Source organism: Dipodomys merriami, unplaced genomic scaffold (assembly GCF_024711535.1).
Source record: "Dipodomys merriami isolate MVZ:Mamm:240054 unplaced genomic scaffold, mDipMer1.0.p SCAF_13, whole genome shotgun sequence".
Taxonomy (NCBI): domain Eukaryota; kingdom Metazoa; phylum Chordata; class Mammalia; order Rodentia; family Heteromyidae; genus Dipodomys; species Dipodomys merriami.
The window spans coordinates 14,847,540-14,872,564 of NW_027202604.1; the positions used below are offsets into that span (position 1 = coordinate 14,847,540).

Genomic DNA, 25,025 nt, shown 5'->3' on the forward strand with positions numbered 1-25,025 from the left:
CCAAGCACCAGTCCCCCAGCCCCCACTGTGTGCCTGGCATCTTAGGGACAGATGGCATCCACCTGCTGTGATCCAAGGGGCCAAATGAGGCCTGGACTCAGTGGTTCCTAAAGAATGAATGGTTTTCAGAGTGGATGATTTCTATTTGTTTTAAATAACATTACAGGGGCTGGGAAGGTGGCTCAGTGGTAGAGTGCTTGCCTTGCATGCATGAGGCCCTGGATTCGATTCCTCAGCACCACATAAGCAGAAAGAGCTGGAAGTGGCACTGTGGCTCTAGTGGTAGAACGTTAACCTTGAGCTGAAGAGCTGGGAGACAATGCCTAGGCCCAGAGTTCAGGACCCAAAACCGACTAAATAAATGAATGAATGAATGAATGAATGAATGAATGAATAATAAATAAAATAACATTATGAATAGCAAAAGGCAATCTGGTTAACACAGAAAGTCTAGTAGTCTGAAAATTGAGAGGGCAAGAAGTGGAATTTTACCAGTCCTGAGATGAATCTCTTCCAAGGTGCAGTTCATTTAGGAAACTGAAGAGCAAAGGGAACCAAATACTCAGCTAGGAAACACTGGTTACGAAGGCACAGGAACTGGGTTCAGGGCCTGCCTCCCACTGGGTCTTTAGGGAGGCACCTGCTCTTCACTGAATGCAAAGTTCTCTCACACAGCCAGGATCCGCCTCGGGCCGTGCTGACTGGCCAGGTGCCCAGCTACCTAGAAAGACAAATGTTGCCCCCTGCCCAGGCACCCTGGCCATCAGGTACTTGTCCAGTGGGATAGAGATCCCACTCCTGTCACCAATCTTGATTGTCCTGCCATCGCGTCCCAGGTGTCAGGTGGTCCCGAGTCAATGTTCAGAGATGGAACCACCTGGCTTTTTGGCAGTCCAGGCCCGGCCACTAGTGAGTGACCTGTGGTTTGCCTTCTTTCCTTTCCAGCTGTCAGGAATGACAGGAACAAGAAGAAGAAGGAGCCTTCCAAGCAAGAGAGCCCTGAGAGTTATGAGATGACAGCCGAGCTGGACGACCTCACGGAGAAGATCCGAAAGGCTCACCAAGAAACCTTTCCCTCACTCTGCCAGCTGGGTAAATACACCACGGTAAGGAAGGGCGTCTCTGGCCCCAGGCTATGAGCGTGCACACACACACACACACACACACACACACACACACACACACACACACACACACACACACACTCCCAAACTTATCCCAAGATTTGCATGCCAACCAAGTAGAGCTATACTGTGGCCACGTGCCTCCATGTGGCAGACTGAATAGGATAATGCTTTGCGAGGTCAGTCATCTGTGCATGCACCCACCAAGAAGCACTCATTGAGCACTTAATGTATGCTGGCTTGTGTGCTAGGAAACCTGAACTATTTGCTGCTCTCAGGCAGGGACTGTGGTCTGCTGAAGAAATAGATCAAGCTATTTAACTATTTCATGACTGTGGCAGACACCTGTACAGAGCCAAGAGGGGACCCTGAGAGAAAGGGTTCTCTCTTCCTAAACAGCAACCTAGCTGTAATATCTCATCACCATTACGGGGCCATTCCTCTGGATGATATCTGACTTCAGTGAGGGCCAGGCACCAGTGGCTCATACCTGTAATCCTAGCTACACAGGAGGCAGAGATCTAAGGATCGAGGTTCAAATCCAGCCCAGACAGCAAAGTCTGTGAGACTCTGATCTTCAATTAAGCACCAAGAAAGCTGGAAGTGGAGCTGGGACTCAAGTGATAGAGTGCTAGCCTTGAGCAAAAATGCTCAGGGACAGTGTCCAGACCTTGAGTTCAAGCCCCAGGATTAGAAGAAGAAGAAAACCTCAAGCCAGGGCTTAAGGAGCACAAGGTAGGGATGGCCTGTGTCCCTGGGTATGCAGTTTCCCCTGATTCCACTGTTCTGTGTGACATGGCTTCCACAACAGTTCTTACTCAGGAAGAGAGCAGAAGAATTCAAAGATTGAAAGTTAGGAGTGCTATGGTCTGGAATATTCTAGGTGAGATATCGTAATGGTCTTTTAATGGGTGTGTGTCTGTGTGTGTGTGAGAGACAGACAGACAGACAGACAGGCAGGCAGGCAGGCAGACTAGGGCTTGAACTCAGAGTCTGACTGATGTCCCTGAACTTTTTTTGCTCAAGGCTGATGCTTTATCACTTGAGCTACACCTCCACTTTCAGCTTTGTACCAGTTAATTAGAGATAAGAGTCTCACAGACTTTGCTACCCAGGCTAACATTGAACTACAATCTTCAGATCTCAGCCTGCTGAGTAGCTAGGGTTACAGGCATAAGCCACTGGATCCCAGAGAAGTTCTTTAATTTTTCCAAGAGGCATTTGCATATGTTATATATTTTCCTAATTTGTGGCACATAGTAGGCCCTCAATAGAAATTTGACAGATGAACAAATGGATATAACTAGCATTCCATCTGGCCTCTTCCAGTGGCTTACAATATTGCCTGAGATGCCAGTTAATGTACTTAAAAATCCAAATGGATTTTTGGTAACTGGTGTAGTATACAAATGTTAATAAGTAAGGTCCTGAGAAGAAAAGATTTGATGGTGACACCAGGAAGGAATGATGGCAAGGGGAAATAGTGGTACTTGAAGACATTCTTGAGAGGTGCAGGAATGGCACCAGAACTGGCCTAGAAGGTTCTGTGGAGCTTGGCACCCTGAAGTCCACCGAAGATACTTGAGGGAGCCTGAGGTGGGTGGCACCCAGGCTGGGGTTGGTGTGCACCAGCTTTTGGCAGTGATGACGTGGGAGAGGGGGGTGAGGTATGCCTGGTCAAACAAAACTTGTGCACATCTGAGAGTCCAGGAAGAATGGAGAACAGTGGAACATCACAGGCCCCTGGCCATCTCGTTCACCCCTCCATCTTCCTCTCAGGGAGCTCAGCTGAGCACTCCCCACCATGCTGAAGAGCCGAGGCTGTGAGCTGGGCTTTGAGCAGCAGCACGGGAGTGATCTTGTGGGGCCCCCACAGCGCAGGCCAGGAGGAGAATGACTGAGGCTGAATGACTGAGGAGGTGCTCAGAGATCAGACTCCACTGATCCTAGCCCAGAGCAGGACTGCCTCCGGCCAAAGCCAGATGCCCTGGGCAAGGGAAGCAATGGCTGGGAAGTCACCCGCCACATATCAGAGCAAGAGCCTAGAGCCACATGGCGTGTGATTCAGATCCTGCTTGGCCACCATCAGTTGCATGACAGTAAGCTGTGACTTCCTGTCTCCCCCCTCCCCCTTCTTGCCCAGCTGTCACTGGACATGGTAGGAAATAGTTGGGAAGATGAACTGGGAAGTTCCTGAAAGGCAATCTGTGTGGAGATCTGGCCAGAGCCACCCAGCAGTGGTGTGACAGGAACCACAGGTGCCATGTATCCATTCACTAGGTGTGAACTGACATTCCCCCGCCCCCCAGGGACCTTGTCCCCAGCTGGGGTAGCTGATGGTACAAAGACAACTGAGGATTAACCAGGACCAAGAACAGGTCATTCATTCCTTTGAATGTAATTCTGATCACCAAGCACATCTTGGGCATTGTCCCAAGCCTTAACACTGTGACGTGGAGAAGGCTTGACCTTAAATGATACTGAGTTAGGAGTAGAAGGGGAGAAGGGAAGGACCAATGAAGAATCCTGAAAAGCCAACTGATGAGTCTGAATTTTCACCTATAAACAATGGGGAGAAAGTGACAGTGGGTGATTAGAAGTCTTTGTTATCATTGCAGCCAATATTTATTGAGCTTCTAGCATGTCCCAGAGACCATGTTTTCTTCAAAACTGTTATTATCATTATCGCTAAAGTCAGCACTTATCAAGGCCCAGAGAACATGCTAAATTCTCTAAGCTTATGAATTCTTTTATTCCCTGTGAGAACTCATAAGATGAATATTATTGCCCTCATATATGGATGAATAAACTGAGGCCTAGAGAAGCCAAGTAATTTTTCCCTCTGTCTTATGACTTGAACCTGGACAGTCTGACTCCAGTGGCAGAGCTCTTAATCACCATACTATCTACAGAATGGACCAGGGCAGCCCAACAGGTAGTATTGAAGCCAAAGCCATTGGAAGCATCCAAGTAGAAAGACATGACTGTTTTCCTTGAATAAGTAAAATGTTTAGTTCTAAAGAAGACCAAGATATCTCAAGGGAGGGCTTCCTGGAAGAGGAGGTTGAGTGGAGCCAGGAGATAAAACACAGAAAACATCAACACCTGAATCTTCTACTCCATGGGTCCCCTCCCTCCTCTCCAGGTGAACAGTCAATCCCCTAGACCTGACCCACAGGATAATCAGGTGAGGGAGGCCGGTCTAATTTGCAGGAGTGGAACAATCACAAATCAAAGCATACTCCACTCCAGAGCCTGGGCCCTCATTGGGTCAGATTCCCCCAGTATGGCAAGTGTGTGGGACACAGACTCTTGGAGGAATCACCTCAGCCATGGCTCAGCAGAAGCCAGTGGTCAACCTTACCTTCTCACCTAGGAAAGCTGACCCAGACATTCTCTAATCTACTTCTGGAGCAGCCCATCAATCACAAGGGTGGTGCTCAGTGCTGAGCACCTTTGGTCCACTCCCCCATTTGTCTCCCAGTGCCTCCTGGGTCTCCCCTGCTGGCGGCTTGGGATCCTTCCTAGTTGCCCTGCTTTGGGAGACAGCTGTCATCTGCCCACTGGGGCTTCGTTATCTTAAGCTCTTTGTGGAGCTTTTATGCACCTGTTCCTCTGTGAGGATGGCCTTCTACCTACTTCAAGAGGCACAGAGGCCCATTCTCCCAGCAAGGTGAATGAATGTGCGCTCCTTGGTCTGGATTTCCACCGTTTAGACACAGATCTAGCTTTGTTTTCATTGTAAGTGACTTCAAATCCTTTCTGGAAGTAGGTGGGAACATAAATAAATAAAAGCAGGCAGGACACATTCTCAACAAGCTCACTTGTGACTTGAGCTTTTTTGTTTAAAGACAGGCAGTTGTTCCCAAGGCCAGAAACTTCCTGCCACCTTCACAGTGTGCCATCACTGCCAGACGCCATGCAAATAAGTGGGCAGATGGGAAACAAAAAAGGCAGGCAGCCAGCTGCCCACCTGCACATCCTTCAGAGTACCTTCTCGTGGTCCCAGGGGGTGGCAGGAATGGAGGGGGAGACAGAAGCAAGTTCTCTGCCCTCTAGACCTGGGCAGGGCAAGCACAAACTTCAGAGTTAGTATTCTTCTGAAGGCTTCTAAGGAATGAATGACCCTTCACCCTAATAAAGAAAGGGAATGGGCTCCATGTGGAAAGGGGGGAAGGGCTGTGTACGGACAGTACAGTGGGGAGCAAGCTGGGCAGCACAAACTCATCCTGAGGATGGTGGCTGCTTCCGCAGGCTCATTGGATCAACTGTGTCTCTGGGGCTCCTAGCTTTAGAAACTCAGGTGCAAATCTTGCCCGTGCTGCTCAGCAGGATGTGAGACTTTACAATTTATATTGTCTTATATTGTCGGGGCTGGGAAGGTGGCTCAGTGGTAGAGTGCTTGCCTTGCATGCCTGAGGCCCTGGGTTTGATTCCTCAGCACCACATAAGCAAAAAGAAAAAAGCCGGAAGTGGCGCTGTGGCTCAAGTGGTAGAGTGCTAGCCTTGAGCTGAAGAGCTGAGGGACAGTGCCCAGGCCCAGAGTTCAGGCCCCACGACCAGACCAAAAAAAAATTTATTTTGTCACTTGAACCTCAGCTCCTTTGCCCTCATAGTAGATTTTTGTGTGGATGTTGCCAGTAGTGGGGCTTGAACTCAGAGCCTTAGCTTTCGTTTGGGGTTGTGTTGTTTGTTTGCTCAAGGCTGATGACCACGGCTCCACTTCTACAGCTTTCTGCTGGTTAGTTGGAGATCAGAATCTTACAGCCTTTTCTGCCCAGGCTGGTTTTCAACTGCGATCCTCAGCTATTCAGCCTCCTGAGTAGCTAGGATTACAAGTATATGCCTCTGGAACCCAGAAATAGTTGGCAATTTTGATTATCATATATTAATTATACAAAGGGTTTCCTTGTGATAGTTCCGTACATGCATATAATAATGTACTTTGATTATATTTGACCCACTCTGTGATTTTTTATTACCCTCCTTTTTTACATTTTAATGTGTTTCATTATGATATTTGCAAATGTACTCACAATATATTTCAATCATATTCACCCCATCCATCACCCTCTTTTCCCTCCTCCCTTTTACTTCCCCTTCCCCAAATAATAGTTCCCCTTTCACGCGTGTGTGTGTGTGTGTGTGTGTGTGTGTGTGTGTGTGTGTGTGTGTGTGTGAACTTAGGCCTTCACACTTTGTTTTGGCTTTTTCATTCTCAACTGGAGTTGAGCCACACCTCCACTTCCAGCTTTTTGTTGGTTAATTGGAGATAAGAAGTGTCAGAGACATGGCTTTGAACTATGATTCTCACATCTCAGCCTCCTGAGTATAGGATGGCAGGTGTGAACTCTTGCTCTCAGCTAAATAATGAGAATTTTAATGATACTAAAGGCATCAGTGAGAAAAGCCCATCCATGTCCTCACACCATTTCTGGCAGAGAGGAAGAGCACAGAATGGGTGGTGCTTTTGAGCCTGTGAAGATCGGCGTTGTCATCATTTAGAACCACGTGCCCAGACTCTGGTAAAGGAGGGTGATGGGATGACTGCACGTCTGACCAGTTTGGACCCAGTGAGAATCGTCTGCTTCTCACACCTGACTGCCACATGCAGAACACACATCACCTTGCGCATGCGGTAGGCTGAGGGCACTTGTGAATTCAAACTATGAAGATTTAAAGAACCCTTAATCCACTTAAAGCAAAAAAAAGACCTCAGACACAATCATTCACTCCCTAACAGGCTTTCTAGAAATACTTTAGAAAATGAAGGACATTGTGAGCAGTTCTAGATCTTGGCAGATCCAGCGTTGTGTTCAGAAAAAGCCATGTTGGTGATAAGCCAGTTCGTTGTTCATCAAAACCTGCAGCTGGTGAGTGAGGAAGTTGGCCTCCTTGGAGAGAGAAGCAGCAGGAAGAATCAGGGCATCAGGTTCTGATCCCATTCCTACTCAGAGCTGTCTTCTCAGAACCAGCCCATATTTAGTAGATACACCTGCTTTGCACATCACCCACACCAGCCCGTGAGTTTCTGGTCCACATTGGTTGTGTACCTACCAGGGTAGCTCCATAGGGTTGCTGGAGAAGTCACATGGAATGGTGGCTTCGACATTGACTGACTCTGCCATGGTTTGGGAGGCTGGACATCCTAAATCAAGGTGACAGATTAAGGGGAAATCGCCTTTGTCTCTGATATAGTTGGCAACTTGTGATTTGAAGGCACATTTTCCATCTCCTCCCTTTCCTGTGTGGGTCCAAATTTTCCTTTTCATAAAGCTACTGGTCAAGCTGGATTAGGACCCATTAACAACCTCACTAACTGGATTACCTTTGTGAAGGCTGATTGGCAAACTAAGTTATATACTGCAGTTCTGGGTGTGAGGGTTGCAGGAAAACACAGTGCAATCCATAATTCCTACGGAGAGTAGAATTGAGTGCAAGGTGCTTACCCTCTGGGCTTGAGGCTGTGTTGTGGAGTCTGGCTGAAAATCAAATTCTGTCCCAAGCGTTGTGAGCCATTAGAAACTCAGGCAGCCCACGAGAGCTCTCATCGTTTGAAGAAGACTTTTGAGGCACCATGTAGAGTACCCAGGATCTGGCCGGGTGGTGGAGAAAGGAAAAGAAATTCTCAGTAAAGACAATGGCATAAACATGGCCCCAGGGCTTGGCAATGAGGCCTGGACAGGAGGCAGAGCTGAGTCTGAGGAGGGAGATTGGGGCTAGCGTGCTGGGGGCTGTGTGTGTGTGTGTGTGGGGGGGTTACGAGGCATTGAAGGTCAGCCACCGAGAGCTGAGAGAAGTTTCAAGTCAAGAGTTTCAACTGGCTGCTCCCTGGCTGCTTTGTGCCTGACCCAAGGCTTTGGCAGCTCAATGGAACAGTCCTTGGGATCTTCCTTAAGACATGCCCCGGGGGACATCAAGAGGCCTTCAGTGGCTCCACCCAGAAGCTGCAGTCACCCCCAATTTCTAGCATCTCTTGGACATCCTTTAGGGCTGGATTTACACCACTGTCACTCCTCTTTCCCCCCTCTACTGTAGTCTGGGGTCCATCCCCCATCGTGAAGGGACTGTAGCTGTCTAGCCAAGTGGATATGTCCTAGGGAACAATGGGCCAGGGGCACCCCTAAGGATCTCCAGTTCCTCCTAAGTAGTTAAGAAAGCTAAGGAGCCATTGTGGAGTTACCATTCATGGCATTTTATAGGCGGGGCGCCATTCCACCTTTATTTGCTGAAAGTAAAACCAGTCCGAAATGGTGCTAAACTGGGTCCATCGTGTCAGCGACCTCAGAATGCCACAATGACAGGGGTATTTCGGGGGGCGGGGGAGGGCGATTTTTGTTCTTGCAAAATTGACTTGTCAGGTTTAAATGCAATGTATACTAAGGAGGCTCATAAGACATCCAGTCATTTGGACAGACTAAAAGATAACATATTACACGGGAAAATAAATAAGCAAACCAGGCAGAAGAGCAGCACGTGGCAGCAGAAGACCAAACCAGCAGGAGAAAGAGAACCATTTGTGTGGCACTCAACCAATCCATCAATAAAAATACATAAATAAAATGGCCGCGTAATTGGATTTTATTGTGGGGCTTAACAAGGCCCTGGGGGAGGAAGAGGGCCACAGGGTGTAATACTATAGGCAAGTGGCAGAGAAGGGCTTTGGTAGCTGACAGACAGATATCCAGGATAGCGGGACAGCCAGGGAAGGAGAGAGCCCCCCCTCCTTTGGACTCCCAGTTGCTGCCTCCCCCGACTTAGCACCTCTGGCCCTCTTTTAGCTCTCCCTGGTATTCAAGACCTCTCTAAAATTCTGGCACTGGTCCATGGGGACCCCAATTCCTCAGCAGCTTACAGCTTCTGAACCTGCAGTCTGGAAGACAATCCCCAAGCCACGGGCAGCCTGGTGCCTATGAGTCAGCCATCAGGATAATAAAATACTGGGTTATTTTGTGTTTTATTAACTGCCTCTTGCCTTCCGTTTGCATAATAGTGAGCTAGATTTACATACCGCTGCTCGGCTGTGCGTTATTTTTAATAGAAGCGGCGACAGGCCCTGCATGATGAAGTGGCCTTCTCGCCCGTGATGAAGATTTCTTCACACTTGCTGGGTCGGGCAATGTGCTTTTTCTTTTTTCTTTTTTTTTTTTTTCCAGATGGATACATCCTTACAAAATGATTTCCCCCATAAGCTTGCTTCTGTCCCTCTCTTCCTTGACATCTTCCTGCGAACCGGATAAACTGCCTATTAAATTTAATTACAGCCTCAATAGCCACACATCTTGATCTGACGTCCCCGAGTGTATTGCTTGGGGCTGAGGTCCTTGAGGAAGGCATAAAATTAATCTCGAGGATACAAACCCATTTCCGGGAGCACGAGGACCTGCCACACACCGTGGCCTCTCTTCTACAAACTCTGGATTTCATTGGCCGAAGTGGGAAAGCCATTGTTGTGGATGAGGTTACCTCTACCCAGTTAGGGGCATTCTTGGAGCGCTGTCCATCAGCCCTGGGAAGCTTTTCCTTTTGCTGGATGGTTCTTTGCTGCCACCAAAAGAAGCAGTGTATCTCATGGCTAGTCAGGAGAATGAGAGCCATTCTGGGACATTTTTCAAACAAGTCAGGAATTCTGGGAACTTTATTCACTAAAGAACAGACTTCAAAAAAAATTTAAAAGGGCTGGGAAGGTGGTTGGGCTGGGAAGGTGGCTCAGTGGTAGAGCGCTTGCCTTGCATGCCTGAGGCCCTGGGTTCGATTCCTCAGCACCACATAAGCAAAAAGAAAAAAAGCCGGAAGTGGCGCTGTGGCTCAAGTGGTAGAGCGCTAGCTTTGAGCTGAAAAGCTGAGGGACAGCGCCCAGGCCCAGAGTTCAAGCCCCACAACCGGACACCCCCTCCAAAAACAAAAAAAACAAAAAAAAACAAAAAACCAGGCTTCATGGAATCTAACTTTGTGCTCACTGGGTCATCTGCAGAGTGCCAGTGACAAAATGAGTCATGATGACAAATCAGACAGAGATGAGAGAGTGGTAGGGTGAGGGTAGGGGTCATCTTAGAGGGACTGGGGATGATACAAGAGAAGGTGGCATTTGATCAGACAGGGAATGAGGAAGTAGGTCATGTAGAAATTGAGGGACAGGTAGAGAACACACCAGCCTGAGTAAGAAACCCCGTATGGTAACCCCATAGCAATGGTTGATGTCTTCCCTACCTCCATCAGTCAAACTAGGGCTTGCTTCCAAATCTGGAAAGGGCTTTAGCCTGAGGGTGTTGAGGAGCACCTGAGATTTTTGAGCAGTGACCTGTGTTGTTAACTGCTGTGCTCAGAGAACTGACTTACTGCCGGGGAACTGGTGGCTTGTGCCTGTAAGCCTAGCTTGCTACTCAGAAAGCTGAGATCGGAGGATCTTGGTTCAAAGCCAGCCCAGGCAGGAAAGTCTATGAGACTCTTATCTCTGGGTGAACCACCAGAAAAACAGAGGTGGTGCTGTGGCTTAAAGTGGCAGAGCGTTAGCCTTGAGCAAAAAGAGCTCAGGGACAGCACCCAGGCCCTGAGTTCAAGCCCTAACAACTTACATTAAAATAATTAATAACAGTAACTATGATAACTATGTAGATGAGGCATGGCTATTTATCTAGCAGCTCTTTGTCTTCTTCTCAGCTTTTCTTCCAGGTGCCTTCAATTTTAGGGAGATCTTTTCTACTTGCTGGTCCCGAAAGCTCTTGACAACCTTCACTCCCATGGATGAGAGCTTTGATTTCTTCAGTTCTTCCAGCCAAAGTCTCAGGACCAACCTCATTGGTCTGCTCTGGATCACATGTTCTTTCCTTAACCAATCACTCTGTGCAGCAGCCAGAGTGCCCTGACCAGCCAGATCAAAGTCATCTTCCTAAGGCTTTTAATTGTGAGCAATGCAAGCATAACACAAAAGTCAAATGGAGTGCTAAAACCCCAAGATCCTTTCCCAGCCAGTCTCAGCTCTGACTCCTCTCAGGATCCTCGAAAGGAACTTACAAACTTCCTATCATTTTACCTATATTTCAATGTGTGCTCTGCATGAGAGTAACTTCTCCAAACAACATCAAATCACCCTGTTATTAGAGAAAATTAACCTCTCAGACACCTCGATCACTCAGATTACTAGGTTTTCAACAACCTCTTTGAATAGAAGCCACTTGTTTGAATTGTGATTCAGGTGAGGGTCATACCTTACCAGATAAATTTCCTAAATGTCTTTTTAAAGTATTTGGAGTACAATTTACATATGCAAATTTCTAATTTTTTTGAGGCATGACTTGATATTTGTTGCAGAAGTATGAGTAATATAGCTATGATATCTCTCTCTCTCTCTCTCTCTCTCTCTCTCTCTCTCTCTCTCTCTCTCTCTCTCTCTCTCTCTCTCATTTTTGGTCAGTTGTGGGCTTAACCGCAGAGTGCTGTCCCTGAGCTTTTGTGCTCAAGGCTATCACTCTATCACTTTGAGCCACAGCTCTACTTATGGTTTACTGATGGGTTAATTGGAGATAAGAGTTTTATAGACTTTCCTGCCCTGGCTGGCTTCAATCCTCGATCCTCAGATCTCAGCCTCCTGAGTCACTAGGATTACAGGTGTGAGCCACCAGAGCCTGGCAGCGTTTTCTATCACTCCAGAAAGTTCCATGGTGCACCTTGTGGGTCTATCCCATCCTGTCATCTGAGACTACTGATTAGTTTGCTGTCACTATGGTTTGCCTGTTCCAGGATGCCATGTGAGTGGAATCATTTTAGTCTGCCTTCTTTCATTTACAAAATGCTTTTGAAAGCAACCATGTTGTAGCCTTATTCCCTTCTCTATGATACTCCTAACATCCACTGAGTAGCTTCCATCATAATTCAGCCATCATCTGTTAACAGTGAAACAGTTGAGTTGAATCACTTTTAGGTTCCTTTCTAGTTGTTTATCCCCTTGCAGTGTTTTTGTTGAGGACATCTACTTGTTGCTTTTATAGGATTTCTGGATATATCTCTGTGATATCACTTACCATAGCTGTAAATTTCCTCCAGTTAGATCTACAGACTCCATCTGAGCCAGACTACAGCATAGGTGGTGGTGTGTATTTGCGTCAGGATGGATTAGAACTCATGTGTCAAGTGGCTTGTTTCTAAGATATTTGCACTGATGGCCATCATTGAAGACCATCCTAGAGCCATTAGCTCATTTGGGTTGTAACACAGCAAATTTTCACTCCATTATTCCTTCCATGATATTATCTGGAAAACAGCGTACGGAGAAGCTTGCCACCATCAACAGTTACTGCATTATTCTATGATACTGGGATAAGCTTTTGCACATTTTAGAAGCCTGAATACACCCCCCACCAAGATGTTCCTTGTTCAAGGTAGCAATGTCAGCCCATTGACAGAAATTATGTTGAATTCTCTAGGCTTCCAGACCGTACCCTTAATGGTATCTCTCTCTCTCTCTCTCTCTCTCTCTCTCTCTCTCTCTCTCTCTCTCTCTCTCTCTCTCTCTCTCTCTCTCTCTCTCTCTCTCTCTCTCTCTCTCTCTCATCACAGAACTCCAGTGCTGACCATAGAGTCCGACTGGACCTGGGTCTCTGGGACAAGTTCAGTGAGCTGGCCACCAAGTGCATTATTAAGATCGTGGAGTTTGCTAAACGCCTGCCGGGTTTCACCAGCTTGACCATTGCAGATCAAATCACCCTGCTGAAGGCCGCCTGCCTGGACATCCTGGTATGAGTCTTTCTGAATTCTCAGGGTGCGGGAAGAGAAGGAGGGAGAGGGATGATGATGAGGAGCTCCCTGCTTCACTTCCTAACAACTCCTGAGCCCACCCTCTGGGAGAGGCCTGGAATTAGGCAGAACCTTCCACTCTCCTGCTCCGTCATAGGATCCCCTCAGGTGATCTTGGGAGGACAGACTTTCTCCCTGCCTTATGAGGTTACCTATATCCTGTTCAGGCTCCCACTGCCCCAGAGCCTCATGGGACATCAAAACCCATTCTAAGGGACCGCCCTACAAGTGTTTAAAGATTGCCAATGTTAGGATCCTTCAGGCTAAAGTACCTGGAGGTGGCCCAGGGGCACCCTGGCTCCAGCCTCTGCCCCAGTCCTGTCCCAACTCCATTTGTGGCATTGGAGAATTTGTCCTTCTTGTCTTAGTTCAAGCTGCTAAAGAGAAAAGGCAGCTTAAGTAATGCTTAAGGCGTTAGCATGATGGATGGTGCATGCTGGGCCCTGGCTATGGACTCCTCCCCTGGGCCTTCCTGCTGCATCCTCTCCAGACTGGCCAGGACCCTGGGCCTCTCAGCTCCTACACAGCACTGAACTCCTCATGGGCTCCACCCTCATGACTTCATCTAAACCTAATCTACCTCATGGCCACACCGTTCAGTACCACTGCCTGAGGATCACACCATGTCATACCGCAGCTTGAGAATCATACCATTAATACCATGGATTGGGGATCAGGGCTCCAGAGAAATGGAGAGAGGGAATGAATTCAGTCTGTAGTAGCTCTGTAGGCCTCTTCCCTCAACCGAAAGGAAAGGTACTTCTGGTGCCATTTAGTTCCTTGCCATTGTCACACTGAAGTTTCTAGAGCCTTGGAGAGGATCAGGCTGAGGTCACAGCTCCTCCTCCGTGGTCTCTGCTGGCCTCTGCTGGCTAATGTCCACTCTTTCTCTCTCCGTTCAGGATGCCGTGGACTTGTTTGAAGGAAGAAAGTACACAGCTCACATCAGAAATTAGGGAGTTGTATACTTCGTTTTTACGGTGCTCTGAAAGCATAGATTTTTTTTTCTTCTTATTCAAACTTCACAACTTAGGGAGGAACTCACTCTGCTAAGCAATCCCAGAAGGAGGGAAGAAAGCTTGGGGAGGGGGCCGGGGGAGAATCACTCATGTCTTAGTGTGTTTTCTGTCGTATAACAAAGTAACCCAAGGCAGGGTGATTTGTTAAGAATGGAAGCTTCTTTAGCTCCTGGATCTGGAGGTTGAGAGGCCCAAGAACACCGCCTTGACACCAGCTCAGGACCTGCGAAGCCTTTTGTCTACATGGAGACACAGAGTGTGATCTCTCGCTTCCTCTTTTTTTTATAAAACTGCAGTCCATCTTTGGGGGTGGGGGGTTCACCCTAATATGGAATCCTCATTACCTCCCCCAAAGCCTCACATCCACTCAACTTAAATTTAGGTACATTTTTAGCATGAATGTGTAGGACACATGAAAACCATGGCATGGCGTAGCTGAGTGGGAAGCCAGAGTGTTTACAGCTCTTTCATTAGCTAATTAGACCCAAGGACACTGCTGATAATGACTTGGTAGCCTGCAGGTCCCAGAGATTGGGAGAAGGTGCAATTTTCCTTCTCATTAAGCTATAGAATCTAGGGTAAAGCCAGGTTCATTCAGAAAAAAATCAGGACCTGGAGTTTGCCAACCTCATCTCCTTTGATTCGCCATGCCACTCTGTGAGCCTAAGGAATGAGAAGTCAGCCCACTGTATAGAGGAAAAGCTGGAGGGGAGGGGAGTCACTCATGAGGCCACCAGAACCCACCCTCAAAAGCCAGGTCTTTCAGGTCAAGAATCACAGAAGGATGGGAGATATAACTGGGAACCCTTGGGAATGGCAGACATGTGAGACATGTGGACCTCAGGCAGAACTACCCTTCCTGAAGTGAGTAACAGCAACTAAGGCAAATCAGTAACAATACTGATGACGAGCTATTGGAGTGAGGAGCAAGAACGATGGTGACAAGGTAGTTAAAGTGGGACACTCAGCCACACATGCCCTGGAGCCCTGAAATGTGGCTTGTCTAAAGGGTGGCCACTGTAGAATAAATGTGGGGGTTCCCAAAGTGTATTGAGAAATGTCACACATCTCCTTAATGAGTTTTCTATTGATGACATGTTGGGACAATTTGGGATGGGTTAGGTCAAAAGTATATGGCTAAATTGTTCTGCCGAATTCTCTGGGCTCCCTTAGCATTTCGAGAGAGGCCATGAGGGCGCCGGGCTGAAGGCAGGGACAGTACCAGGAGACTCCCCACACAGCTGTTCCACTTACGTACTGTGGTAGTTATTATTATCATATTTTAAATTTCCCATGAGCACTTCGGGAGAAAGTCAAGTCGTATCAGATCCTGCTCAACTTGTCAGACACAATCAGTGCAGGTAGCAAGGTGAGGGAGAATTGTACTCTCACCTTGATGGGAAACAGGGCACCCCAGGATCCCCCTTGGGGGCTTAAAAGGTGAGAGAGAAGCTGAGGAGCAAATGTATCCCATTTATCCAGCGAATGTTCATTAACCACTCACTGTGTGGAAGGCGCTGTCCTAGATGCATGAGACCCCGCAGAGAGCAAGGCCAGCGAAAGAGCAACCCCACCCCCACAGTGCTGTTCTGCAAGGGAGCTAGCTCATGAAGCCTGGATAGTGACAAGTACCACAAAGACAATAAATCAGGATGTGACACTGGGCACTGATGGCTGGAATCTTAGCTACTCAGGAGGCTGAGATCTGAAGATCGTAGTTCAAAGCCAGCCGGAGCAGAAAAATATATGAGGATCTTATCTCTAATTAGCCAGCAAAAAGCTGGAAGTAGAGCTATGGCTCAAATAAGCCTTGAGCAAAAAAGCTACAGGACAGCACGCATGCACACACACACACACACACACACACACACACACACACACACACACGCGTGCACACACACACACACACACACAGAGAATGTACTTATACTGTGGCATACTCTGCAGCAAAGAAAAAGAATGCACTACCATAAGGACAAATCCCACAGACACATGCAGAGTAAGAGTCAGACACAAAAGGTAATGTGCTGTTTGATTCTATTTGTCTTTAGAGCAAAATAACAGGAAACACTGACCTGTAGGAATAGGAACCAAAATAATCCTACTTTTGGAGATGAAGATTGGTTTAGAAGAATCCAGGGAGCCTCTCCTGGTTGGAAATATTCCTGTCTGAATACTGGTCATGGTGACTCAGGGTTATCATTGGAGAAACTTCCTTAAGTTGTACCTTTGAGGTTCATGTACAATCCAAGATATATATGCAGACACTTAGCTATTGCTTTGTAATAGCCAGGAAACTTAGCAGTTTAAAAGACAGTGAGCTGATGTGGGTATCGGGAAGGCATGAAGACTCCCTGGCTGACTCTGGCTTGGCTGCTTGTAATCAGGATATGTGGTCCACAGTCCTCTGAGGACAGAAGTCATAGCTAGTCCTATGGTCAAATCCAGAGCTGGTATAGAAGGGTATAGATGTGTCCTGCTTATTATTCCCTACATAATGTTAATTCTGTTTGTTTGTATTTGTAGTGTTTTGATGAAAGAGCTGTGAAGGCATCAGGCATCTGAAGCAGGACAGACTGCTCTGGGAGATGAAACTTTCATGACTTCCTTACATGTGGCTTCTGCTCTTAGGAAAGACTGACACACTGACTGCTTTAGATGATCCAACAAATGCACTTTTTTTTTCTTTCAGATTCTCAGAATTTGCACCAGGTATACCCCAGAACAAGACACCATGACCTTTTCTGATGGCCTTACCCTCAATCGAACTCAGATGCACAATGCTGGATTTGGTCCTCTCACGGACCTCGTATTCACCTTTGCCAACCAGCTTCTGCCTTTGGAAATGGATGACACAGAAACAGGCCTTCTCAGTGCCATCTGCCTAATCTGTGGAGGTACAGCTTCCTAGAAAACCCTCACGGGGCCATGAAGAACAAACAACTTAGAAGTTTTGGGAAATCTCTTGTTTCCATTCTGGACTTATTCTGCTTGGGGCAAGGCATGTGAATAAAGCATGCCTGGGTTTGTTGCATCTTTCTGTATTTCATTTCTGTATTTAACGCAAATTGTAAAGATATTTGGGATCCTCGTGCTCTGAAAGAAATGCCAAAATGCTATTTCTCCTGCTGCCGCGGGTACTTTTTTTTAGAAGGCAGGACCACACTATTATAAAATAAATTACCTAGGGACGGTTTAATGATGACCCAAGGGAATTGCATGTTCGGTTTGCTAATATAGTGGCTGGGAATACAAGTTATTGCCTGGGCTTCCCCACCAGTCCCTGGAGGACTGGAATAAAATATGCTTTTCTTCTTTGTAGTGACCCCTGCTGGCTTACAGGAGGCTGAATCTCAAGTGGTTAGAAAGTAATGGCTTTAATTAAGGGGCAGATTTACCTTGCTCTTATAACCATCTTGCTCAAGGTTTGTTTTTTTTATTCAGCTCAATACTGACATCTCCTGGTCATAAGAGGTAATCCTTAAGAAAAGCAATCAAAAATAATCGAATGTGCTTTGGACCCATGAGGAGGACAATGACTTTCAAGTATTACTGTGTAGGCATTCAAGTTGACGTGTAATCGGATCACCAAATTAACAGTCCACATACAGTAGGAACAGGGAATCCAGGAGAGGCAAAGTGGGTAGAAATCCTGGAACCTGGAAGCTACATACATCATTTCTGTTCTGACACTAATTGTTCCATACTTTCTTCCTCATGTCTAGACCGCCAGGACCTTGAGGAACCGACAAAAGTAGATAAGCTACAAGAGCCATTGCTGGAAGCATTAAAAATCTATATTAGAAAAAGACGACCCAGCAAGCCTCACATGTTTCCAAAGATCTTAATGAAAATCACCGACCTCCGCAGCATCAGTGCGAAGGGTATGTTTGCACAGGACACCACAAGAGGGGCTTCCTGGGGGTATTCTTTCTAAAACTGCATGTTTTGTTTAATTCAGGGTGTCTTGGCTACATATATATGCTTTGAAACTCATATATCATTGAAATCAAAATGGAAGTAAGGAACACAACTCAAATGAATACACAAAAACCTCAAACTTTATTCCTAGGTTTACATTAGTTCATCTCTAAGCATGAGATTACTTTTAACTGGTACTCAGTGACTTTTTATTTCCTTGTGTCTCTGGGGATTGAATCAGGGCTTCCTCATTGCTTGCTAGGAAAACATTCTGCCACTTGAGCCATACCCCCTGCCCTTTCATTTGTGTTTTACATGTGATACAGGTTTTCACTTTCTTTGCCCTGGCTGGCCTTGAACTTCAATACTCCCACCTCTACTTCCAGAGGAGCAGGCATTACAGAAATGTACCACCACACTTGGCCTTGATGATTTTAACAGATTAGTTTTAAAATTCTGATGATGAATTAGAAAAACTTTGTTTTTCAGAGAATGTACTATATGGCAGTTCGCATCTCCATTCTAGCTTTTCAGACATCTCTAGTTTATATAAACTTGACTTTGGCTTTTCCTGGACGCGCAAGGAAAATTAATAGTACTTAGGGTAATTGTTATTGGGTAAGGTTCTGTCATTGTAGCCATTGCTCTCTTGTGTATAGGCAGATTGACTTCTGCATACTTTTGAGCAAAGGAAATCTTGTCATCCTGAGAGGTATCACTATTCCTTGTTTGTGTGACAACTCAAGCAATTACAGAATTACCTGGAGCCATATCACACTTAAGTGTTAGAGTAGGGTTCTTCTATGTAGAGAGACCATTCAGCAGAATCACTCTACCAAATGTGTTGTTATTTCTCACTCTCCTCACCCATTAGTGTACTCTTTACTTAAGAACCTTGGCAAGCCAAGGAACTAACTCTACATTGCAGCAAGTACTTACAAAACACAGTGAGCTAGGCACCAGTGGCTCACATGTGTACTCCTAGCTACTCAGGAGGCTGAGATCTGGAGACTGCAGTTTGAAGCCAGCCCAAGCAGGAAAGTCTGAGACTCTCATCTGCAATAAACTTAGAAAGGGCCAGAAGTGGCACAATGGCTCAAGTGGTAGAATGCTAGCCTTGAGGAAAAGCCCCTCAGGGACAGTATACACCTGAGTTCAAGCCCCAGAACTGACAAAAAGAAAGAAAGAAAGAAAGAAACAAAACAAAAAAACCACAGTGAATTCAGGGACAAGGAGACTGGATTCAGCTCCTCCTACCTAGTTTCTTCAGTAAGATAGTCTGTGTTCATCCCTAGCATGGGGGTAAGGGAGAAAACAAAAAGCAGATAGATGCCAGTTAGTGCTTGAATAATCTAATTAGGAATATCTTTAATTTTTTTTTAAAAAGGCTCTTTATCAATCAAGGCCAGTGATTATGGAAATATTGTATAATCTGAACTAATACAGTAGCCACTGGCTACATGGTTCTCAAGCACTTGAAAAGTAGTTAATGCAAATGAAGCAGTTTTCTTAATTGCATTGAACAAATTTAACCAGCACATGTAGTTAGTGGGTCGGTGCACATTGAGGTCAACGTATCCAAGTCAGTTCTTCCACTTGTGGGTAACTGGTATCCTTGAATTGTCTCGCTTTTTAAAAAATTTTATTGTAAAGATGTTGTACAGATAGCCAGGCACTGGTGGCTCACGCCTATAATCCTAGCTACTCAGGAGGCTGAGATCTGAGGATCGCGGTTCAAAGCCAGCCCAGGCAGAAAAATCTGTGAGACCCTCATCTCCAATAAACCACTAGAGGAAAACTGGAAGTGGCGCTGTGGCTCAAGTGGTAGAGTGTGCTCGCCTTGAGCTGAAGAGCACAGGGATAGCGCCTAAGCCCAGAGTTCAAGTCCCACCACCAACAACAAAAAAATGTTGTACAGAGGGATTACAGTTACATGAGTAAGGCAATGAGCACATTGTCGATCATTGTTACCCCTTCCCTTCCTTGTGGTTGTCCCATTATCCCTTCCTTCTCCATCTCCCACACCATTTTTAAGATAATGTCTCTCTGGTCTTTCATCAGAAAGTTCCCTTTGTGATTATGTTATTTCCTGGAAGAGTGAGGCTACTTAAAAGTAGAAACTGCCTCAGTGTTTGTAAGTTAGGCTAGCCTAGAGGAAGCACAATTTTCTGTTTTCAAGTAGACCTATAGTAGCAGCTGTTGTTTCCATGAAAACAAATGTATCTGATAACAAAAATCCCTGATCCAGATCAGCAAGTTCTGACCCTCAACTGATTGAGAACCCAGTAATTCTGAGTTCATCGTACACCAACAGCATTTTTCTCTAAATGCATTGGTTTCTATTCCTGAGCACTATAATAATAAATGGATCTTTCCAAGGACAAATGACACACCTGTATTTTATAACTCATTCAAGTAAGTCTGAGGAAACACCATTGTTAAAGGTAGATGACAACTAGACCCTTCTCATCCAGCTCGCATCCTTATCTTAACCAGGTTTCTATTATCTCTTTCTAAAAGGTGCAGAACGCGTAATTACCTTGAAAATGGAAATTCCTGGATCAATGCCTCCTCTCATTCAGGAAATGCTGGAGAATTCTGAAGGACACGAACCCTTGACCCCAAATTCCAGTGGGAACCCAGCAGAGCACAGTCCCAGCATCTCACCCAGCTCAGTGGAAACCAGTGGCGTGAGTCAGTCACCACTGGTACAATAAGACATTTCCCAGCTACTCCAAACATTCCTAGTACCTTCACTTTCGGGATTGAAAATGCAAGGAAACCATTTTTACTGCTGCTTAGTTTTTGGACTGAAAAGATACTAAAACCCAAGAAGGACCAAGAAGTTTTCATATGTTTCAATATATATATATACATATATATATATATATATATATATATTCCTCACTGTGTAACTTACCTACAAATACCAACTTTTCAAATTCTAAAACTCAGCCATTTCATGCAACCAGAAACTAGTTAAAGGCTTCTGTTTTCCTCTTTGAACAGTCAAGATTGCATGACAAAGACCCAGTTGAAATGATTTACCCCTGGTTAAGTTTCTGAAGACTTTGTACATACAGAAGTACGGCTCTGTTCTTTCTATACGTTTGGTGCTTTCCTTTTGTCTTGCATACTTGATAACCAAGACACCAAGGTTATGAAATAGACTACTGTACATGTCCACCTAAGAAAGGTTCAAAAAGATAATGGTGTTACTTTCATAGAAGAATCAAGACATCAAGGTAAGGAAATAGGACTATTGTACAGTATGACAAGATAAGACTAAAGATACTCTAACTTAGTTAGTATGGAAGCTTGTCCTTGCTTTTTTGATGCTCAGTTGCATTTTTTTATTTCATGTTGCCCAGTAAAAGTATACACATTCACTGCACTAGCAGAAGGAAATTCTGTATCAGTGTAACTGCCAGCTCAGTTCATCCAATGTCATTTGTTCAATTGTCAATGTCACTTTAAATTAAAAGTGGTTTATTACTTAATGACATAACTACACGATAATTTTAAAAAAAGATACTACATTTTTACAGTAATGATAGCCTCCAAGGCAAAAACACTTTTTAGTGTTAATATGTTTGTTTACCTGTTCACAAGCCATTAGGGAAATTTCATGGGATAATTAGCAGACTGGTCTACCACCCAGACCTTGTAACTCTAGTGTCCTGCCTGGTTCAGGCCTGTTATTGGCATTGTTTTTCTTTTTATTTTTTTCCCCAGTCTTCTTGATGCCAAGGGGCTAATGTTAACTCCCAAAGGCATGGCATAGACTCTGCCTTCTTCGACCTTGTTCAATCACTATGAAGCAGAGTGAAAGCTGTGGTAGAGTGGTTAACAAAAACAAGTGTCTGGTTCTTAGTTCTCATTTAAGCACTAGTGTATTTTTTTTATATATATATTAGCAAGTCTGTGATGTACCTTCACTGGCTCTGTTTGTACATTGAGATTGTTTAACAATGCTTTCTATGTTCATATACTGTTTACCTTTTTCCATGGAGTCTCCTGGCAAAGAATAAAATATATTTATTTTAAAGATGTGTGGAAGCTTCTACTTACTAGCCTTTAGTAAAGAGACAGAGAACACAGTCCCATTTTTAATGTTTAAATTTCATTTCAAAAAGCAGTTTTGTAGTCTGCAACCATGACAATTAAAATCTGTGCTAGTGCACGGCAGTCTATAACAATTCTACAAGCCAATCAGACATTACATGACATTTCAATGAGTAAAAAAGGGCATAAAACTGTATGCGTAAGAACAAAATGTTAAAAGGCCTACCACAATAATAAAAAAAAACCATCAATTACATCATCACATTAAAATAAGCCAGATGTACAAAAGTCGGAGACAGAAAAGACAAAAGGACAACACAAGGTATTTGTTGAAAAATGTTTGTGCCCTTGGGCACTTAATTAAACATTGCAAAATCAACATCTTCTTCTTCATCAGACTCTGCAAAATATTTTACTTCTTTCCTCGCCCGACCGGTCCGTGGCAGAGAAGGAGGTTCAGAAGTAAAGTCTGAGGGGAAGATGTCTACATCTGAATCCTGATCAAAAGCTGTTTTCTTCGGTTTCTAGACATTAAAAAAGAAAACAGATTTAAAATCCCAAAGTTAAGGAGACTTCCAGTGTTAAGAACTACTATTCATATATGTCACTTACACTTAATAAGTATTATAAATAATTATGCTTTTAAAATCAGAATTGTAATGCTAATTTAAGTATAAAACCAATTTTAGAAGGAAAAAGTTAACTATAATAATTTGTCATTTTAAAATTTTAAAAAAATTGTCATTTTGTGGTAACATGTTAGCCAGATTGTAAGCCTCAAAATCATACCACCATTGTTACATGTTGTATAGCAATTATGCTCAGTGCCTAGATTAATACAAATTTAAGTTGTCCTAGATACATATCAAGAATTCAGGGGAATAAAACAAGATAATGCACAGTGTGAGTTCATACTACTCTAAGTCATCTATAAAAAAATGCAGAGCAGAATCACCACTGAGGGTCAGAGAGGCACAGAAGATGAGATTGAATGAACAAAGTCAAGTGCAAAGTAGCATAAAGCTAGAATCACTTATGTTTGTATTTTAAGTAAATAGGAAGAGAAAAGGGGAGTAGAGCATAAATATCATTCATTTACCTAAAAGAGATGGTATATCTGGAGAAGAGCCAGATTAATTAGGAATACTGCCTACAGCCAAAGTCAATTTAAAAAATCAAGTTAATCTAAGTTTAAAAAACAAGATATAGTGTAATTTCAACTAGCATAAACTGCTACAGCTCAATGGACAAAGTAGAAGACACTAGGTTAATTTATAGCATAAAGTTTATGTAAGAAACCTGATTATATAAATTTATACTGAATAATTCTTTAACCATACATAAGCCTCCAAATAATGAGAGTTTGAAGTTTAAAACTGTTTACAACCCTGTCAGTTACAGATCATGGGAAATAGAACAATCACTAAGAAAATGCTATTGATTACCTTGCTTGCTGGTTTAGATGTTTTTCTGCCAGGGTTATAATCACCTTCATTTTCAGAGCCCGATGCTTTCCTTTTCTTTGCCCCTCGGCCTTTACCTTAAAATGATATAAAAGGTTTTTTTCTCTCAATGATAAATACAAAAAGTTTTTTCCTCTCAACAATAAATGCAACATAAGAAAATAAATGCCAAACATTACAGCTTCTCTGAAATGCCTACTCAATTGGGTACTGCAAGACCCATCTGTCACTCTGAATGACATACATGAAGTATTTCCCAAATACATTGAAACTAGTGGGGAAGTCCTGAAGGCAAATTTTCATAACTGAACCCCTGATAGAATACTGGCATTTTATATACATGGTCCTTGGGGCTGGGAAGGAAATCTCTTTCAAGGATGATTCTTAAGTTACAAGTGACTGAGAAAATTTTCTTAATTTCCAATTTGTTATAAGACCAACACTTTTCAAGAGACAATAAAACATTTATTATTAAAAAAGTAATTAGATGCTTCAAAAAATTAACACTGAACATAAGGCTTTAAATATCTTCAGTTTTACATATCAGAGTCATGTCCTTAGACTCTCCCAGTATTAATCATAAAATAAACTTTCAAATTCGTATTGCTTGTCAAAGCTATATTTATTATATACAGCATTTTTTTTTTACCTGCCTAAGTTCTTACTCTTATCATTTGAAGAGGAAAAAAAGAAAGGTGCCCTTTAGTGGCTAGATGTTTTCAATCCCACAGTGATATCAGGAAAAAAACAAAACTAAATTCCAATTCTAGATCTTGAAAAAAAAATCCTAAAGTGCTATGATCTCAACTGCACCAGTAAGAATGATCTTGATATGTCCATTTTAAATAAATCAGTGAAACAGTATTTATAAATTAATAAAGGCTTCAAACCAAGCATACTTTAATTATTGATCTCCCCAGTCTCTATGGCTCTTTTCTATCTTCCCATTCTGTTTCCCTGTGGGACTTTAGCTCCTTATTCCAATCACTCCTTTAAGAAGTAAAATAGACACATGTATGAAACCATTCTTCAGGTATATAAAAGGCTTAGTAGCTACTCACAAAGTGTTATCATGCTGTATTTTTCAAAGTGTCTTTACAGATTCTGGTGCTAGGAAGAACTGGTGCTAATTCCTATGTGGCCCCAATTACAGCTATTTCATTTCTCAGACAAGGAAATGTTCTAGCCTAAGAGTCCTGCATCTATCTAGCCTCACCCCAATGAGTGCCACAGTTCAATTAGTATGGTGTCCTATGATGACCTAATTTGCCCTTTTTTTTTTTTTCTGTCGGTCATGGGGCCTGAACTCTGGGCTTGGACACTGTCCCTCAGCTCATCAGCTCAAGGCAAGCATTCTACCACTTGAGCCACAGCACCACTTCTGGCTTCTTCTGCTTATGTGGTGCTGAGGAATTGAATCCAGGGCCTCATGCATACAAGGCAAGCACTCTACCACTGAGCTACCCTTCCCAGCCCCCCTAATCTGCCTTTTTAATAGCAACTTGCAATGTGTTTGCTACAGGGGGTCTTTTAAGTACTCCTTGAGTATCCTTACATGAGTTTGATTGGTAAAACAAGTGACTGGGATTAAATTATTGTATTTCCTGTATTCTAACCCAACGAATTCTTACTATACCGCT

At 44.2% G+C, this 25,025-nt stretch overlaps 2 protein-coding genes across 3 annotated transcripts in view; one reads left to right on the forward strand and one right to left on the reverse strand.

Annotated features, from left to right (window-relative positions):
* Window positions 1-21,899, forward strand: part of Rarb (retinoic acid receptor beta) — a 147,434-nt gene extending 125,535 nt beyond the window's left edge. Inside the window, exons 4-8 of the mRNA XM_070018712.1 lie at window positions 946-1,106; window positions 12,681-12,857; window positions 16,629-16,833; window positions 17,662-17,820; window positions 20,378-21,899. Coding sequence (XP_069874813.1) covers window positions 946-1,106; window positions 12,681-12,857; window positions 16,629-16,833; window positions 17,662-17,820; window positions 20,378-20,574 — 899 coding nt within the window. The 3' untranslated portion in view covers window positions 20,575-21,899. The remainder of the gene's footprint in view (window positions 1-945; window positions 1,107-12,680; window positions 12,858-16,628; window positions 16,834-17,661; window positions 17,821-20,377) is intronic.
* A 54-nt stretch (window positions 21,900-21,953) lies between these two features.
* Window positions 21,954-25,025, reverse strand: part of Top2b (DNA topoisomerase II beta) — a 74,079-nt gene continuing 71,007 nt past the window's right edge. For both annotated transcript variants that reach the window (XM_070018711.1, XM_070018710.1), the window contains exons 35-36: window positions 23,368-23,462; window positions 21,954-22,446 (exon numbers count right to left, since the gene is read on the reverse strand). In XM_070018711.1, coding sequence (XP_069874812.1) covers window positions 22,279-22,446; window positions 23,368-23,462 — 263 coding nt within the window. In that variant the 3' untranslated portion in view covers window positions 21,954-22,278. The remainder of the gene's footprint in view (window positions 22,447-23,367; window positions 23,463-25,025) is intronic.